Source organism: Martes martes (genome assembly GCF_963455335.1).
Source record: "Martes martes genome assembly, chromosome: 14".
Lineage (NCBI taxonomy): Eukaryota > Metazoa > Chordata > Mammalia > Carnivora > Mustelidae > Martes > Martes martes.
In genome coordinates, this window is record NC_137902.1 from 57,844,836 (window position 1) to 57,865,473 (window position 20,638).

Genomic DNA, 20,638 nt, shown 5'->3' on the forward strand with positions numbered 1-20,638 from the left:
TTTTTTTATTTTCATCTTTACCATCATAGTCTATCCCTTCATTCTATTTAAACTTATTTTTAATATATATAAGTTTTTCTGTCCTTAAAATTTTGGGATACAGTTTCTCCTAACAGACCAAAATATACTCTAAATCTAGTGTATGACTTTATCCTAGTCTCCTCCCTGATCACATTCTCTCTCTTTTTTAAAAAAATTTTTTCTTTTTTTAACCAATTTCTTATCAATTCATTTTTTAAAATCCTTTTAAATATTCATCTTCATAGTCATATTCCATCCTTTCATCATATTTACCCTTATTTTTGTGTATATATATGTTTTTCTTTCCTTAAAATTTTGGGAAGTTGTTTCTTCTAACAGACCAAAATACACCCAAAATCAGGTATGCAGCTCTGTTCTATTTACCAGACTGATCATTTATTTATATTCTTTTTTCTTCTTCTTTTCCTCCTGGTTTGGGTCTCTTCTGATTTGTTTAGTGTATATTTTTCTGGAGTCGTTGTTACCCTTTTAGCATTTTGTTCTTTCATTCATCTATTCTTCTCTGGGCAAAATGACAAAGCAGAAAACTCACCTTAAAACAAACAACAACAAAAAAGACACGAGGCAGTACTGACAGCTAGGGACCTAATCAATACAGACATTAGTAAGATGTCGGAACTAGAGTTCAGAATGATGATTATAAAGGTACTAGCTGGGCTTGAAAAAAGCATAGGAGATCTAGAGAATCCCTTTCTGGAGAAAAAAGAGAACTAAAATCTAACCAATTTGAAATAAAAAAAAGCTATTAATGAGGTACAATAAAAAATGGAGGCTCTTACTGCTAGGATAAATGAGGCAGAAGAGAGAATTAGTGATATAGAAGACCAAATGATGGAGAATAAAGAAGTGGAGCAAAAGAGAAATAAACAACTACTGTACCGTGAAGGGAGAATTTGAGAGATAAGTGATACCATAAGATGAAACAATATTAGAATAATTGGGATTCCAGAAGATGAAAGAGAGGAGCAGAAGGTATATTGGAGCAAATTATAGTAGAGAATATCCCTAATTTGGAAACAGAAACAGGCATCAAAAATCCAGGAGGCACAGAGAATCCCCCTCAAAATCAATAAAAATAGGTCAACACCCCATCAACTAATAGTAAAACTTACAAGTCTCGGTGACAAAGAAAATTTTGAAAGCAGCTCAGGACAAGAGGTCTGTAACTTACAACAATAGAAATATTAGATTGGCAGCAGACTTATCTACAGAGATCTGGCAGGCCAGAAAGGACTGGTATAATATATTCAGAACACTAAATGAGAAAAATATTCATCCAAGAATATTATATCTAGTAGGCTGTCACTGAAAATTGAAGGAGAGATAAAAAGCTTCCAAGACAAACAAACACTAAAAGAATTTGCAAACACCAGACCATCCCTACAGGAAATATTGAAAGGGGTCCTCTAAGCAAAGAGAGGACCTAAAAGTAATAGAACAGAAAGGAACAGAGACAATATATAGTAACAGTCACCTTACAGGCAATATAATGGCACTAAATTCATATCTTTCGATAGTTACCCTGAATGTAAATGGGCTAAATGCCCCAATCAAAAGACACAGGGTATCAGAGTGGATAAAAAAAAAGACCCATTGATATGCTGTCTGCAAGAGACTCATTTTAGACCCAAAGACCTCTCCAGATTTAAAGTGAGAGAGAGGAAAACAATTTACCATGCTAAAGGACATCAAAAGAAAGCTGGGGGTGTAAATCCTTATATCAGACAAATTAGATTTTAAGCCAAAGACTATAATAAGAGATGAGGAAGAATGCTATATCATTTAAAGGGTCTGTCCAATAAGAAGATCTAACAGTTTTAAATATCTATGCCCCTAACATGGGAGCAGCTGATTATAGAAACCAATTAATAACAAAATCAAAGAAACACAGCAACAATAATACAATAATAGTAGGGGACTTTAATACCCCCCTCATTGAAATGGACAGATCGTCTAAGCAAAAGATCAATAAGGAAATAAAGACTTTATTTTATTTTATTATTTTTTTAAAATTTATTTGACAGAGATCACAAGTAGGCAGAGAGGCAGTCAGAGAGGAAGAAGCAGGCTCTCTGTGAGAGCCCGATGTGGGGTTCAATCCCAGGAACCCGAGATCATGACCTGAGCTGAAAGCAGAGGCTTTAACCCACTGAGCCACCCAGGTGCCCCCATTTTTTTTTTTTTAAGATTTTACTTTTTTATTTGGCAGAGATCACAAGTAGGCGGAGAGGCAGGCAGGAGACAGAGAGGGGGAAGCAGGCTCCCCACTGAGCAGAGAGCCCCCAGGACCCTGAGATCATGACCTGAACCAAAGGCAGAGGCTTTAATCCACTGAACCACCCAGGTGCCCCAGGAAATAAAGGCTTTAAATGACACACTAGACCAGATGGACATCACACAGATATATTCAGAACATTCCATCCAAATTAATAGAATACACATTCTTCTCTAGTGTATATGGAACATTCTCCAGAATGGATCACATCCTGGGTCACAAATCAGGTCTCAACTGGTACCAAAAGATTGGGATCATTCCCTGCATATTTTCAGGCTGCAATGCTTTGAAACTAGGACTCAATCTCAAGAGGAAGGTTGGAAAGAACTGAAATACGTGGAGGCTAAAGAGCATCCTACTAAAGAATGAATGGGTCAACCAGGAAATTAAAGAAGAATTGAAAAAATTCATGGAAACAAATGAAAATAAAAACACAACTGTTCAAAATCATTGGGATGCAGCAAAGGTGGTCCTAAGAGGAAAGTATATAGCAGTACAAGCCTTTCTCAAGAAACAAGAAAGGTCTCAAATACACAACCTAACCCTACACCTAAAGGACCTGGAGGAAGAACAACAAAGAATGCCTAAACCCAGCAGGAGGAGAGAAATAATAAAGATGAGAACAGAAATCAATGAAATAGAAGACAGAAGAACAGTAGGACAGATCGGCGAAACTAGGAGCTGGTTCTTTGAAAGAATTAATAAGATTGATAAATCCCTGGCCAGACTTATCAAAGAGAAAAGAGAAAGGACCCAAATAAATAAAATCATGAATGAAAGAGGAGAGATTACAACCAACACCACAGATATACAATTATAAGAACATACTATGAGCAACTATACGCCAACAAGTTAGGCAATCTGGAAGAAATGGATGCATTCCTAGAGATGTATAAACTACCAAAACTGAACAAGAAAGAAATAGAAAACCTGAACAGGCCCATAACCAGTAAGGAAATTGAAACAGAAATGAAAAATCTCGGAACAAACAAGAGCCCAGGGCCAGACGGCTTCCCAGGGGGAATTTTGCCAAACATTTGAAGAAGAATTAATAACTATTCTCCTGAAACTGTTCTAAAAAATAGAAATGGAAGGAAAACTTCCAAACTCATTTTATGAGGCCAGCATTACCTTGATCCCAAAACCAAAGACCTCACCGAAAAGGAGAATTATAGACCAATATCCTTGATGAACATGGATGCAAAAATTCTCACCAAAATACTAGCTGATAGGATCCAATAGTACATTAAAAGGATTATTCACCAAAGTCAAGAGGAATTTATTCATGGGTTTCAAGCGTGGTTCAATATCTGCAAATTGATCAATGGGATATACTACATTAATAAAAGAAAGAACAAGAGCCATATGATATTCCCAGTAGGTGCTGAAAAAGCATTTGACAATGTACAACATCCTTTCTTAATCAAAACTCTTCACAGTGTAGGGATAAAGGGTACATACCTCAGTATCATAAAAGCCATCTATGAGAAACCTACAGTGAATATCATTCTCAATGGGGAAAAACTGAGAGCTTTTCCCCTAAGGTCAGGAACATGGTGGGGATGGTGTTCACTATCACCACTGCTATTCAACATAGTACTAGAAGTCCTAGCCTCAGCAATCAGGTAACAAAAAGAAATAAAAGGCACCTGAATTGGCAAAGAAGATGTCAGACTCTCACTCTTTGCGGATGATATGATACTTTATGTAGAAAATCCAAAATACTCCACTCCAAAACAGCTAGAACCCATACATGAATTCAGTAAAGTGTCAGGATATAAAATCAATGCATAGAAATCAGTTGCATTTTGGGGCGCCTGGGTGGCTCAGTGGGTTAAAGCCTCTGCCTTCGGCTCAGGTCATGATCCCAGGGTCCTGGGATCGAGCCCCGCATCGGGCTCTCTGCTCAGCAGGGAGCCTGCTTCCCTTCCTCTCTCTCTCTCTGCCTACTTGTGATCTCTGTCAAATAAATAAATAAAATCTTAAAAAAAAAAAAAAGAAATCAGTTGCATTTCTATACACCAACAGCAAGACAGAAGAAAAAGAAATTAAGGAGCTGATGCCATTTACAATTGCACCCAAAATCGTAAGGTACCTAGGAATAAATCTAACCAAAGAGACAAAGAATCTGTACTCAGAAAACTATAGAATACTCACGAAAGAAATTGAGGAAGACACAAAGAAATGGAAAATGTTCCATCCTCTTGGACTGGAAAAATAAATATTATGAAAACGCCTATGCCACCTAGAGCAATCTATACACATTTAATGCAATGCCTATCAAAATACCATCGACTTTTTCCGAAAAGATGGAACAAACAATCCTAAAATTTATATGGAATCAGAAAAGACCCCAAATAGCCAGAGGAATGTTTAAAAAGAAAACCAAAGCTGGCAGCATCACAGTTCCAGACTTCAGGCTCTATTACAAAGCTCCAAGCATCAAGACAGTATGGTGCTGGCACAAAAACAGACACATAGGTCAATGGAACAGAACAGAGAGCCCAGAAATGGACCCTCAACTCTGTGGTCAACTAATTTTCGACAAAGATGGAAAGCATGTCCAATGGAAAAAAGACAGTCTCTTCAACAAAAGGTGCTGGGAAAATTGGACAGCCACATGCAGAAGAATGAAACTGGACCATTTCCTTATACCACACACAAAAATCAACTCAAAATGGATGAAAGACCTCAATGTGAGACAGGAATCCATCCAAATCCTTGTGGAGAACACAGGCAGCAACCTCTTTGACTTCAGCTGCAGCAGCTTCTTCATAGAAACATCGCCAAAGGCAAGGGAAACAAGGGCAAAAATGAGCTATTGTGACATCATCAAGTTCAAAAGCTTTTGCATAGCAAAGCGAACAGTCAACTAAAACTAAAAGTCAACCAACAGAATGGGAGAAGATATTTGTCAATGACATATCAGGTAAAGGGCTAGTATCCAAAATCCATAAAGAACTTATCAAACTCAACACCCAAAGAACAAATAATCCAGTCAAGAAATGGGCAGATGCTATGAATAGACATTTCTGCAGAGAAGACATCCAGATGACCAACAGACACATGAAAAAGTGCTTAATATCATTTGACATCAGGGAAATACAAATCAAAACCACAGTGTGATACCACCTCACACCAGTCAGAATGGTTAACAAGTAAGAAAACGACAAGTGTTAGCCAGGATGTGGAGAACGGGGAATACTCCTACACTGTTGATGGGAATACAAGCTGGTGCAGCCACTCTGGAAAACAGTATGGATGTTCCTCAAAATGTTGAAAATAGAGCTACATTTGGACCCTGCAACTGCACTACTGGGTGTGTACCCTAAAGATACAGATGTAGTGATCTGAAGGGGCATATGCACCTGAATGTTTATAGCAGCAATGTCCACAGTAGCCAAGATGGAAAGAGCCTAAATGTTCATCAACAGATGAATGGGTAAAGAAGATGTGGTATATATACACAATGGAATATTATGCAGCTATCAAAAACCTGAAATCTGGCCATTTGCAATGATGTGGATGGAACTGGAGGGTATTATGCTAAGCAAAATAAGTTAGTCAGGGAAAGTCAATTATCATATGATCAATTTGAGAAACAAGAGAGAGGATCATACAGGAAGGGAGGGGAAAATGACACAAAACAAAACCAGAGAGGGAGACAAGGCATAAGAGACTCTTAATCTCAGGAAACAAATTGAGGGTTGCTGAAGTAGATAGAGGGGGGGTGGGAGGGATGGGATGGCTGGGTGATGGACATTGGGGAGGGTATGTCTTATGATGAACACTGTGAATTGTGTAAGACTGATGAATCACAGACCTGTAACCCTGAAACAAATAATACATTATTTGTTAATTAAAAAATAGAAATAACAGACCTGTCAGAAAGCAGAAGGGCAAATACCCTGATTTTCAAAAGAGATAAAAAGGTGCCTTCTAAAATGATACTGGACATCTAGGTACCAAACTATCAGAAAACTGAAGAATTAGAATGTAAATAAATGGTAGTAATTACTAGCATTCGGCATGGATTCTCCAGGAGTGAGTTATGTCAAACTAGATTTTTTTAAGTTGAATTCTTAAGTAAGAAGGAAAGGGTGTCTTTATTTCAGTAAAACATTAAAAAAATCCTAACTTATTTTTGATAAGATGAAAAAGTAGATTATTTCACAGAAGTGATTAATAACTGGATGAAAAAATCATATCTACAGGGCGCCTGGGTGGCTCAGTGGGTTAAAGCCTCTGCCTTCGGCTCAGGTCATGATCCCAGGGTCCTGGAATCAAGTCCCCCATCGGGCTCTCTGCTCAGTGGGGAGCCTGCTTCCTCCCCTCTCTCTCTGCCTGCCTCTCTGCCTACTTGTGATCTGTCAAATAAATAAATAAAATCTTTTAAAAAAATCATATCTACAGTGTTTATTATTTGATCATCAGGTATCTGAAAAGAGATTTCTAGTGGTATCAAAATCAGTTTTCAGGCCTGGCTCTCATTGTTTGGTGATTTAACTGGAGACTATAGAATTCATACTGAATGATTAATGGGTGAATAGAAAACTGGGAGGAGGTGTTAACATGTTGGATTCTCTAATACTGATTTTTGACTGGTGGGAACAAAGGTCTAGATTCTGTAGGATGAAATGTTAGGAGGAAAAAAATAAAAGTCTGCATTTAGGGGCAAAGAAATATTAATCGTCCAAATATATGATGGGGAGATTGTAGTAATCCTTGTAAAAAAGAATTGGACAATTTAGTTCAAAAGTGAGTATAGAGAGATTAATTAGGTAAGTCTGATGATGCTGACATCGAATTTAATAATCTAAAAGGAGAATAAACTGTCACCTTACAGACTGTTACAAAGTTTATTTTTTTTTAAACTGAGTATTTTGTATTAGGGACTTTTCTGTAGGAACCATATTATAGATGATTAGGTTTCTAAGCCATCCCATAAGAGTATGTCAACTTATGTAGAAGAATTATAGCTTTACTAAGAGGTGTCTGACTTCACAATTTGGGGATGGGATCATGTGTTATAGTAGGGAGAAATAGGTGGAAAAGTTTTCTCTTCAATGTTTGTAAGGGAGTGGCTACCACAAGGCAAATTTTGGAAATGGGTGAAATTTTCCATTGACCTCTGTGTGCATCTCTCTGATCAAACATTCTTCTACTGCCAGGATATGACTAGAATACAATGTAGTTTGTGCTATGATAGTGACATAAATAGGTGTCAGATGGAGAGTAATGAGCTAGTTCATATGAATGTATGATTGAATATGTGTACTCCATGACCTCTGAGTTAGCCGCATTTAAAAATGAAATGCTTGTTAAATAAAATGAATTTAACATTGATATGAATTCAGTTGCAAGCAGGGAATATAATGGAATAAAGGAAGTTCAGGTATTGTGGATAAGGTTATATGGGAAGAAGGGAATGATCCACATGGGTGCATTTGCTCTGGCTTAAGGACTCTTCCTGGAGACATCTATTACTTCTGTCAAGTGTTTGTTTTCTTCCCTTTGGATCTGAAAACTGGGATTTTACTCTAGTCTTTTTGTCTTCAAACCTGACCTTTTTCACTTTATAAAATAGTCTCAATTGGAGAGAAGTAAAAAAGTGGCAGATTTCTATTCAACATAAGGAAGAACTTTCTAAAAGTAACCCCAGGGGTGCCTGGGTGGCTCCGTCAGTTAAGCATCTGCTTTAGGCTCAGATCATGATCTGAGTCTTGAGATGGTCTTGGGATGGAGCTCCACGCCAGGCTCCCTGCTTGATGGAAGTCTGCTTGTCCTTTTTCCTCTGCTCCCACCTTCCTCTCCTACGTGCTGTCTTCCCACCTTGTGCTCTTTCCCTAGCTCATGTGCACTCCTTCTCTTTCTTTCAAATAATAATAATAATCTCAGAATCTAATGGTATAGTGAGTATCTCATCATTTCTATTCATCCAAATCCGATACATTGTTGAAATGAAGGATGTTATAGGAATTATTCTTGAATTGTTTGAGAACTACTCCCTAACTCGTTAGATTTTATAGATTATAAAATGCAAATACTCTGGATTATAATACCCACAACCCAGTGGGATTTTTATTTTAGATTCACATAGTGATATTGCTCTAAGAATTTGGTAACAATTTGTTAGACTTTGACCTTGCTTTAACTTCTTTTGCAAAATTCTGCAGTTTTCTGCCTATTACTGCCATGATCTCTAATCAATCAAGATTACTGAGCAGGACAGATACAAAAGATCCAAAAGATTTTTATAAGAAACAGGATTTATTTAAAGAAGAATAATTATATGTAGCCAAGGTTCTTCAAGGACTTGTTGGTATATTATTTTATAATTGTGCAATGAAAAAAATGAACTTCTCAACAACTTTTTTTTACTTAATGTGTATTAAAGACATTATCACAGATTTAGAAGATACTTTGGCTGAATTAGGTTTGTCTTTTATCTCTTTGTTGAAAGACATTCTTCTAGTGGTATTATATATGATGTGGATAATTTTTATTCTTAATTTTTTATTTTCCTTGCCTCCAATTTCTGGTGCCAAATGTAGCTTTGAAAATCTGTTGTGAATGGATTTCTGTGAAAGGACCTGTTTTTAAAGGCTGTAGAAGTTCACTTAGATCTTACTTTAGTTCACAATAGTGTCCTCTACTTTTTGTAGATAAAAAAGAACAAAGCAAAGTCAGTAATCTTGACTTGATTTATATGTGGGATAGTTCCTGTCATGAGAGAGGTAACAAATAAACTCCTTTGTGAGTACTCATTTGCTAGAACCCTATGGTTATGGAGACTGAAGGACATACTTTATTGTACTTTATATTGGCTCCAGGCTATGCAGAAGGGTCATCATGGGAATATCCTATTTTTCAATTTAGATTTGCTTCTGTTAGAGGGAATCAAAGTGGGGCTGGAATGATTGGAAAAAGCGAAAACCAAAACCAGAATCAAGCTAAACCAAAACAAAACATTGCAGTCCTAGAAATGCATTTGAGAGAAACCATTCGGCAATAGTGGTGGAACCTTTCTTAAAACATCACCTGTATTTCAGATGAAGAACTGAGAAAGAGATCGTGTTTCTACTTTTAGAAAGAAAATAAAACCAGTGAAAAGGGAAGAAAACCTAGGTAGTATACGCCTACATCATATGGTTTTGTATTTTTATATATATATATATTTTATTTTTTTTAAATATTTATTTTTTTATTTATTTGTCAGAGAGAGAGAGAGAGGGAGAGAGAGAGAGAGCATACAAGCAGGCAGAGGTGGAGAGAGAAGCAAGCTCCCCACCAAGCAAGGAGCCCGATTCGGGACTCGATCCCAGGATCCTGGGACCATGACCTGAGCCGAAGGTAGTGGCCCAACCAACTGAGCCACCCAGTCGTCCCTATATATATATATTTTAAACCCATGATTTTTTAAATTAAGTTTTTAATTTTAATTCCAGTATAGTTAACATACAGTGTTATATTACTTTCAGGTGTGCCAATACAGTGATTCAGGAATTCTATACATTGCTTAGTGCTCATCACATTAAGTGTACTCTTAATCCCCTTCACCTGTTTCACCCATCCTCCCACCCATCTTCCTTCTGATATGCTTTATTTTAAATGAGTACCCTTAGTTAAAGTTATTATTGTTTTTTCAATGGGAACATTTTTTACTTGAAGCATATTTCAGAATGCTTCATATTTTTTATATCATAGAATTACAGTAATTTATACTTTCATTTGAAAAGAAATTCAAACAATATTTTTTCACTTGATATAATTTGAATAATACATTTTTTTTTCCAAAGCAAAAATGTGTTTTGAAAAGGAAAGGAATTGTAGGCACTGTTAGTGGCGTGTGGTAGAGTTAAGGATAGACTGAAAACAGGACAACACGGTAGTCTGAAAGGGGGCATAGAGGCCCTGAACAGACTGTTTGGTTGGGTGTAGAAATGTGCTACATTTCAGAAGGTATACTCTCTCTCTGAATTCAACAATGTTGGTGGGTTTTATATAAAATTATCAACATTTATAGTACAGTTGACCCTTGAACAACACAAGGATTCAGGACACTGACACTCCCTCTCCCTTAAAAATTGGCTTATAACTTTTATAGTATTTGCCTCTGTTATAAAAAAAAATTATGGCGGCACCTGGGTGGCTCAGTCAGTTAAGCGTCCAACTCTTGATTTCAGCTCAAGTCATGATCTCAGGGTGGTGAGATGGAGCTCCACGTTTGGTACTGCACTGGGCGTGGAGCCTGCTTAAGATTCTCTCTCTTTCTCTCCCTCCCAGCTCCCCTCCAACTCTCTCTCAAAAAACAAAAGCAAATAATAAAATATAAATTAAAAAATTATGTTATTAATCTAAGAATTATAATTCATCAAGATAAGAGTTAATTTTAGTTACAGTATGGTTTTAAGTGTATGTCTCTCTCCGCCTGTACAGTGTGGAAAGGCATTGGTGAAGCATTGACCTTTTCACTTAAACATACATGTGAAGACCTTGATTATCTTTGGAATATGTACAGTAACACTCTTATGAATCTAGGGAAGGATCTGCTAGAGTAGTAGAGGTTGATGACCAAAGAGATGCAGATGCAGATTTTATGGAACTAGGCCAATGGGTGTTGACAAAGTCTAGAAGGGGAATGGGAAAAGACCCTCAGGGGAATCACTTGGGAGGGAGCATGGGCCCTGCCCTGAGACTCTGATATCCCTTGGAGTTGGAGGCAGGGGTATAGAAAAAAGAACAATTCTATCTCCTAGAATCACTGGGATGGAAAGGAGTGTTGAAGGGATTGATTCTGGATAAGAGAAACACCATGAAAATATGTACTCATTCTTTCCTTCCTCCCTTCCCTTTTCCCACATACGTACTTGTGATAAAGTTTAATTTATAAATTAGGCACAGTAAGAGGTTAATAATAATAACAACTAATGAAACAATTATAACAATATACTATAATAAAAGTTTTGTGATATAGTCTCTCTTTCTCTTCTTCAAAATATCTTATTGTACTCAGTCTTCATTTTGTGTGATGGTAAACTGCCTATCAGTTGAGATGAAGTGAAGTGAATGACTTAGGCATTGTGATGTAGCCTTAGGCTTCTATTTATTTCCTGATGATATTTCAGAAGGAGAATCATCTGTTTCTAGACTGGATCACGATTGACTATGGGTAACTGAAGCCACAAAATGCAAAACTCTAGATAAGGGGGTACTACTGTAGTACTTCCTAATTATTTTTGTTTTAGTTTCCATGGGTGCCATGGGAAATATCTGGATATTTTTCTGGGGGTGGAATCTTATGTTCTCTTGTCTACAAATAGAGAAGAAAATGGGTAAAATCTCAGTGGGAAGGTTTTTGCCTTGATAGTAACACATGTTTCTGTGGACTATAAATTTATTATTTTTTTAACAGACTAAGTTACATATAGGTAATACGTGTTTCTTACTACTTATCTCTGTGGGCCTTTGATAAATACTTAATTGTGATTAAGTTAATACAAATTTGTGGACTTGGCGATTTGGGTAATAGTTTTTATGGCCAAGTTGTTAATTTGAATATGTAATAATAAATATGTCACATATGGTCATTTGAGATATTTGTGTATTCTTATGCAAAAATGTCACTGGTTTTAAAATTAATGTTAATGCATTAAAGATGGCTTGTCATTTTTTCTTTTTTTGTTTTGCCCAAATATCAATCCCTTCTCTCCTTTTATAATAACTATGCCAATTTAAATTAGTTTATTTTCTGTATAGGAAAGTAAATTGTCCCCTAATTTGTTTTTCAATCAAAACTCTCAAACAGTCCCCAAAACAAATAGAGATGTATAGCATCTTCCAAAGTCCTACTTGCCTCCTCATCTGAGTCATTATTAACAAGAACAAGCAAAATATGAATGCTGGCTGTTTCAGTGCTATGATTTCTTGGAAGTTAGAGGATTTGCATGCCATAAGATATGTTGCATCAACTTGGCCATTCATTTTTACTTAAAAATCCTGAACAAATGCAAACCCACCCTGGGTTATTATTTTAGTCATGAACATACCAACATAGGTTAATTTGTTAGAGGATTTAAGTCCAGACCGCATTACCAGAGAACAGGTAGGGAAAGAATTGTTTATTTCTCTGTTAGTGGATTTGTCACCCTGGTCCTCTGAGGGCTACAGCCAATATCAGTAAGAGGTGCTGCATACAGATCTCATGCACTCTATGATTTTCATTAGTGCTTCCCTTTAGAAAGTATTTTTCTTTACTAATAAGTATCTTTTCATTTTTGTGCACAGGCAGCATGTCAGCTGAAACACCAGTCACACTGAATATTGATCCTCAGGATCTGCAGGTCCAAACATTTACTGTAGAGAAGCTACTGGAGCCACTCATAATCCAGGTATGAAGACCATGGAAATAACAATATGTAACTTCAGAAGAACCAAAAAATGGGAAAAGTAGATCATGAACCAAGGAAAGATTTGATTTTTGTAGAGGGAATATGGCATCTAAAATTGCTTTTAAAAAATACTGTTAAAATACAAAAAATATATATATTTCATAATAATAATACATTTGGAAAGTCCCCCCCCCATTTTCTTTTGAAAGCAATAGCTGTGGGGTGCCTGGGTGGCTCAGTCAGTTCAGTGTCCAACTCTTGATTTTGGCTTAGGTCATGATCATGGGGTTGTGAGATTGAATCCTGTGGGGGTCTGAGCTCAGCATGGAGTCTACTTGTCTCTTTCCCTATCCCTGCTTGTGTGCACTCTCTCTCTCTCAAATAAATAAAATCTTAAAAAAATAAAAGCAACAGCCATAAAAGTATGTACATATAGCTTTCAAAGTAACTTTATATAAAATCTCTTGTTTTGTAGTCATGAAAACTGAGTGAGGCAGGCAGCATGGTTAAAACCACCCTTATTATATAGATGAGGAGATTGAGCCTAGAGAATTTCAGTGACTTGTCTCAAGGCACATGGGGCTCATTTGTCAAATAGGAAATTATTATTATTATTTTTTTAAAGATTTTTATTTATTCATTTGTCAGAGAGAGTGAACACAGGCAGACAGAGAGACAGGCAGAGGCAGAGGGAGAAGCAGGCTCCCCGCTGAGCAAGGAGCCCAATGTGGGACTCGATCCCAAGACCCTGGGATCATGACCCGAGCCGAAGGCAGCTGCTTAACCAACTGAGCCACCCAGGCGTCCCAATAGGAAATTATTTTTAAAATAACAAAATGTGTGAGAAAAGCAGCTATTTAAGAAATTGTATGATAAAGTCTTTCATAAAGTCAGTAATTCTTTCATAATATGCATCATGATTCCTTGGCTTATTATATAAGTCCAGATTTTATTTATTGGGGTTCTTAGAGCAGAGCATGAAAAAACTTACACTATGCTGTAGATTTAAATTTTTTGTCCTTACTCCCAAGTTTATGAAGGAACTTCCTTTAAGCTTATCACACATTGTGCCTCCTACAACAAATTATCCCTTTTCTTTTTTTTTATTCAAGTACAATTAACCTACAGTGTTATATTAGTTTTAGGTATACATTGATTCAACAATTCTGTGTATTTCTCAGTGCTCGAGATAAGTGTACTCTTAGTTCCCTTTATCTGTTTCACCCATCCCTCACATGTTCCCTTTGACAACCACCAGTTTGTACTCTGAATTTATGTCTTTATTTTGTGTGTGTTTGTTCATTCATTTGTTTTGTTTCTTAAGTTCCACATTTAAGTGAAATCATATGGTACTTGTCTTTCTCTGACTGACATGTTTCACTTAGTGTTAAACCCTCTAGGGCCATCCATGTTATTGTAAATCGCAGGACTTCATTCTTTTTTAAGGGCTGAATAATATTGCATCATATATGTATACCGCCTCTTCTTTATTCATACATCTGATGATGGACACTTGGGTCATTTCCACAACTTGACTAATGCAGATAATGCTGCAATAAATATGGGAGTGTATATATATTTTTAATTACTATTTTTGTATTTTTGGGGTAAATATCTAGTAATGGAATTATTGGATCATATGGTAGTCCTATTTTTAATTTTTTGAGGAACTTCCATACTGTTTTCCAGTGGCTGCCCCAGTTTGCATTCCTACCAACAGTGCATGAGGATTCTTTTTATCTACCTTGCCAACACTTGTTTTTTGTGTTTTTGATTTTGGCCATTCTGACCAGTGTGAAGTGGTATTCCATTGTGGTTTTGATTTGTATTTCTCTGATGCTGAGTGATATTGAGCACTTTTTTAATGTATCACCAAGTTTTTTGGTGAAATTTTTTAATGAATCCTCACAAGTCATTTAAGATTTTGTTCCTATGCAGTTACCAGGTGTGAATAGGGAAATGGCCTTCATTTTGGTGACAGCTCGTAAAAGCTAGTACACTTATGTGACTTCTTATTTGTTCCATAATAGTAGAACATTAGAGTTGGTCACTTAAGACTTGCTAATCAGGAGATCCTCCAAGATGGAGGGGGAGTAGGGGATCCTAGTTTTGTGTGGTTCCTGGAAATCAGTTAGATAGTTATCAAATTATTCCATAAACCTACAAAATCAACCAAAGATCTGAGAAAAGAATGCTACAATTCTACAAATAGAAAAGCAACCACTTTTTGCAAGATAGGAGATGAGCAGACATGAATCTGAGGCAATACATTGGAAGATAAACCTTTAGGGGAGGGACCCTCTGTAAGCTGGGTACCAGAAGGTGTTATAAGCAGCAGAGCACAAAATTGGAACTTTTAGAAGTTTACCTGAAAGGTGCTCAGGAGGTGAAGCAGGCAGAATCCCAGGTGGGACAGCTTGGTCTCAGGAACCTCAGGCTCACAAATAGGATGAGGGTGCCTGAGTGCAGCAGAGTTCCCAGGCATTGGAGTGGGGAAGGCAGTTGCAAACAGTGAGACCAGGCTCTGGCTTACTGCTTGATGTTGCCATAAACTGAGAACCACTGCCTGGTTGGTCTAATGCTCTCTGAGCAAGGGTGCAGCAAGAGACAGAACTGCAGTGAGAGACCCCTCCCTAGCCTGGAAGGAGATGGGAAGCATGAGCACCACAGAGTCCATAAAGTTTGGAGATTCGAATTAGGGTGGAGTGCCTGAGATAAAAATGCTTGGTCACAGGCTGGGTAAACATAGAGTGTGGATGGAAACTGAGGAGACAAATGTAATTGACCACTTTTCTGTGAGGGTGCACTGAAGAGTGGGGGAGATGAACTTTCAGCTTCTGGGCTAGAGATGGGGGGACAGACAATTATTTTCACCACCCCCACCAGCTCTGGAGCCCACTTACATTGAGCCTGGCCCCTCAAGGGAGTTGTAGTTCCACTGGGGCAAAGACACCTGAGAATCAGGCAAAAGGCCTCTCCACCGAAAGACCAGCAGGAACTTCTGGCAAATACCAAGTTTACTGATGGTACAGAACTGAAAACTCTGGCTCTTGGGGAAAGAAAGTATATAGCACTTGTGGTTTTTTTCTTATTATTCTTTAGTCCTTCAGTTTTATATTTTATTATCCTTTTCAGCTATTTTCTTATTTTATCAATTATTTTTAAAGTCTTTTTTAATTTTCAGTTTTTCACTTATGGTTTACATATATATATATTTCATTTTTGGCTTCCCTTCATTTTATTCAACTTTACTTTTGTATATATATAAGTTTTTCTTTCTGACCTATTTTGGGAGACCTATTCTAGTTTCTTCTAAGACACAGACCAAAATACACCCAGAATCTAGTTTACTGTTCTGTTTGGTTCAACTTCTTATCTGATTTTATTCCCATTTCATTCCCATTTTTCCCCTTTTCTTTTCTGTTCTGTTTCTGTTCTCTTCTGATTAGTGTAGTGTATATTTTTCTGGTATAGTCCTTCAATTTTATATTTTATTATCCTTTTCAACTATTTTCTTACCAATTATTTTTTAAAAGTCTTTTTGAATTTTCATTTTTACACTTACAGTTTATATATATACATTTCATTTATGGTTTCATTTCATTGCATTCAACTACATTTTTGTATATTTATATAAGGTTTTCTTTCTTGCATATATTGGGATCTAGTTTCTTCTAACAAACAGGGTAGAGATCCAGTTTATTGTTCTGTTCTGTTCTACTTGTTTGATTTTATTCTCAGTTTTTTTCCTTTTCTTTTCTTTTTTGTTTCTGTTCTTTTCTGATTTGTGTAATATATATTTTTCTGGTGTCATTGTTATGTTTGTATTTTCCATCACTTTCATCTGTTCTTTTCTGGATATAATGACAAGATGGAAGAACTCACCCCCCAAAAGAGAACAAAAGGCAGAAATCACAGCTAGGGATCTAATAAATATGGATATAAGTAAGATGTTGGAACTAGAATTCAAAACAATGATTGTAAAGATAATAGCTGGGCTTGAAAAAAGCATAGAGGTCAGTAGAGAATCCCTTCATGGAGAAATAAAACAACTGAAATCTGGTTGAAATAAAAAATGCTATTTCTGAGATGTAATAATAAAGGCTCTGTTAGGATAAACGAGGTATAACTTAGAATCAGTGATATAGAAGATAAAATGGTGGAAAATAAGGAAGCTGAGGAAAAGAATGATAAACAACTAATGGATCATGAGGTGAGGATTCAAGAGATCAGTAATACCATAAAGCGAAACAACATTAGAATACTTGGGGTCCCAGAGGAAGAGGCAAAAGAGAGAGAAAGGGGCAGAAGAATTAATAAAACAAATTATAGCTGAGAACTTCCCTAATCTGGGGAAGGAAACAGGCATTCAAGTCCAGGAGGGACAGGGAACTCTCCTCAAAATCAATAAAAATAGGCCAACATCTAGACATATAATAGTGAAGCTTGAAAATTTCAGAAATAAAGAAAAAATCCTGAAAGCAGCTCAGAGACAAGAGGTCTTTAACCTACAAGGGTAGAAACATGAGGCTAGCAGCAGACCTGACCACAGAGAGCTGGCGGGCCAGAAAGGACTGGCATGATATATTTAATGTGCTAAATGGGAAAAATATGCAGCCAAGAATACTTTATCCAGCAAGGCTGTCCTTAAGAATGGAAGGAGGGATGAAGAGCTTCCATGACAAACAGAAACTAAAAGAATTTGTGATCACTAAACCAGCCCTGCAAGAAATATTAAAGGGGATTCTTTAAGCAAAGAGGGAGCCCCAAAGTAACAAAGACCAGAAAGGAACAGAACAATATACAGAAACAGTGACTTTACAGGTAATACAAAAGCACAAAATTCTTATCTTTCAATAATCACCCTGAATGTAAATGGACTAATGTTCCAGTCAGAAGACACAGGGTATCAGATTGGATTAAAAAAACCCAAGACCCATAGATATCCTATCTATAAAAGACTCATTTTAGACCCAAAGACACCTCCAGATTGAAAGTGAGGGGGTGGAAAACCATTTATCATGTTAACGGACATCAAAAGAAAGCTGGGGTGGCAATCCCTTTATCAGAAAAATTAGATTCTAGGGGGAGGAGTCAAGATGGCGGAGAAGTAGCAGGCTGAGACGACATTTTTCTGATAGAGGGATTGCCACCCCCAGCTTTCTTTTGAAGATAGAAATGGAAGGAAACCTTCCAAACTCATTTTATGAGGCCAACATCACCTTGATCCCAAAACCAGACAAGGATCCCATCAAAAAAGGGAATTACAGACCAATATCCTTGATGAACACAGATGCGAAAATTCTCACCAAAATACTAGCCAATAGGATCCAGCAGTACATTAAAAGGATTATTCACCACAACCAAGTGGGATTTATTCCTGGGCTGCAAGGTTGGTTCAACATCCGCAAATCAATCAATGTGATTCAATACATTAATGAAAGAAAGAACAAGAACCATATGATACTCTCAATAGATGCTGAAAAAGCATTTGACAAAGTACAGCATCCCTTCCTGATCAAAACACTTCAAAGTGTAGGGATAGAGGGCACATACCTCAATATTATCAAAGCCATCTATGAAAAACCCACCGCAAATATCATTCTCAATGGAGAAAAACCGATAGCTTTTCCGCTAAGGTCAGGAACACGGCAGGGATGTCCATTATCATCACTGCTATTCAACACAGTACTAGAAGTCCTAGCCTCAGTAATCAGACAACAAAAAGAAATTAAAGGCATCCAAATCGGCAAAGAAGAAGTCAAACTATCACTTTTTGCAGATAATATGATACTATATGTGGAAAACCCAAAAGACTCCACTCCAAAACTGCTAGAACTTGTACAGGAATTCAGTAAAGTGTCAAGATATAAAACCAATGCACAGAAATCAGTTGCATTTCTTTACACCAACAACAAGACAGAAGAAAGAGAAATTAAGGAGTCAATCCCATTTACAATTGCACCCCAAACCATAAGATACCTAGGAATAAACCTAACCAAAGAGGCAAAGAATCTATACTCAGAGAACTATAAAGTGCTCATGAAAGAAATTGAGCAAGACACAAAGAAATGGAAAAATGTTCCATGATCCTGGATTGGAAGAACAAATATTGTGAAAATGTCTATGCTACCTAAAACAATCTACACATTTAATGCAATCTCTGTGAAAATCCCATTTATTTTTTTCAAAGAAATGGAACAAATAATCCTAAAATTTATATGGAACCAGAAAAGACCTCGAATAGCCAAAGGAATATTGAAAAAGAAAGCCAAAGTTGGTGGAATCACAACTCTGGACTTCAAGCTCTATTACAAAGCTGTCATCATCAAGACAGTATGGTGCTGGCACAAAAATGGACACATAGGTCAATGGAACAGAATAGAGAGCCCAGAAATAGACCCTCAACTCTATGGTCAACTAATCTTCAACAAAGCAGGAAAGAATGTCCAATGGAAAAAAGACAGCCTCTTCAACAAATGGTGTTGGGAAAATTGGACAGCCACATGCAGAAGAATGAAACTGGACCATTTCCTTACACCACACACGAAAATAGACTCAAAATGGATGAAGGACCTCAATGTGAGAAAGGAATCCATCAAAATCCTTGAGGAGAACACAGGCAGCAACCTCTTCAACCTCAGCCGCAGCAACTTCTTCCTAGGATCATCGCCAAAAGCAAGGGAGGCAAGGGCAAAAATGAATTATTGGGATTTTATCAAGATCAAAAGCTTTTGCACAGCAAAGGAAACAGTCAACAAAACCAAAAGACAACTGAAAGAATGGGAGGAGATATTTGCAAACGACATATCAGATAAAGGGCTAGTATCCAAAATCTATAAACAGCTTATCAAACTCAATACCCAAAGAACAAATAATCCAATCAAGAAATGGGCAGAGGACATGAACAGACATTTCTGCAAAGAAGACATCCAGATGGCCAACAGACACATGAAAAAATGCTCCACGTCACTTGGCATCAGGGAAATACAAATCAAAACCACAGTGAGATACCACCTCACACCAGTCAGAATGGCTAAAATTAACAAGCCAGGAAATGACAGATGCTGGTGAGGATGCGGAGAAAGGGGAACCCTCCTACACTGTTGGTGGGAATGCAACCTGGTGCAACCACTCTGGAAAACAGCATGGAGGTTCCTCAAAAAGTTGAAAATAGAGCTACCCTATAACCCAGCAATTTCACTACTGGTTATTTACCCTAAAGATAAAAACGTAGTGATCCAAAGGGGCACGTGCACTGGAATGTTTATAGCAGCAATATCCACAATAGCCAAACTATGGAAAGAACCTAGATGTCCATCAACAGATGAATGGATAAAGAAGAGGTGGTATATATATACAATGGAATACTATGAAACCATCAAAAGAAATGAAATCTTGCCATTTGCGACAACGTGGATGGAACTAGAGGGTATTATGCTTAGTGAAATAAGTCAATCGGAGAAAGACAACTATCATATGATCTCCCTGATATGAGGAAGTGGAGATGCAACGTGGGGGGTTTGAGGGGTAGGGAAAGAATAAATGAAAGAAGATGGGATTGGGAGGGAGACAAACCATAAAAGACTCTTAATGTCACAAAACAAACTGAGGGTTGCTGGGGGGAGGGGCGTTGGAAGAGAGTGGTGGGGTTACGGACATTGGGGAGGGTATGTGCTATGGTGATTGCTGTGAAGTGTGTAAACCTGGCGATTCACAGACCTGTACCCCTGGGGCTAATAATACATTATATGTTTATAAAAAAATAAAAAAAATTAAAAGAAACGTAAAAAAAAAATAAAAAAAGAGAAAATTAGATTCTGAACCAAAGACTATATTAAGAGATGAAGAAGTATACCATATTATAATAAAGGTGTCTATCCAACAAGAAGATCTAAAAATTGTGAATATTTATGCCCTTAACATGGAA

At 37.1% G+C, this 20,638-nt stretch overlaps 1 protein-coding gene across 1 annotated transcript in view; it reads left to right on the plus strand.

Annotated features, from left to right (window-relative positions):
- CTNNA3 (catenin alpha 3) overlaps positions 1-20,638 on the plus strand; it is a 1,754,201-nt gene that overhangs the window by 39,840 nt on the left and 1,693,723 nt on the right. Inside the window, exon 2 of the mRNA XM_080823473.1 lies at positions 12,605-12,708. Within this exon, the coding sequence (XP_080679599.1) occupies positions 12,610-12,708 (99 nt within the window). The 5' untranslated portion in view covers positions 12,605-12,609. The remainder of the gene's footprint in view (positions 1-12,604; positions 12,709-20,638) is intronic.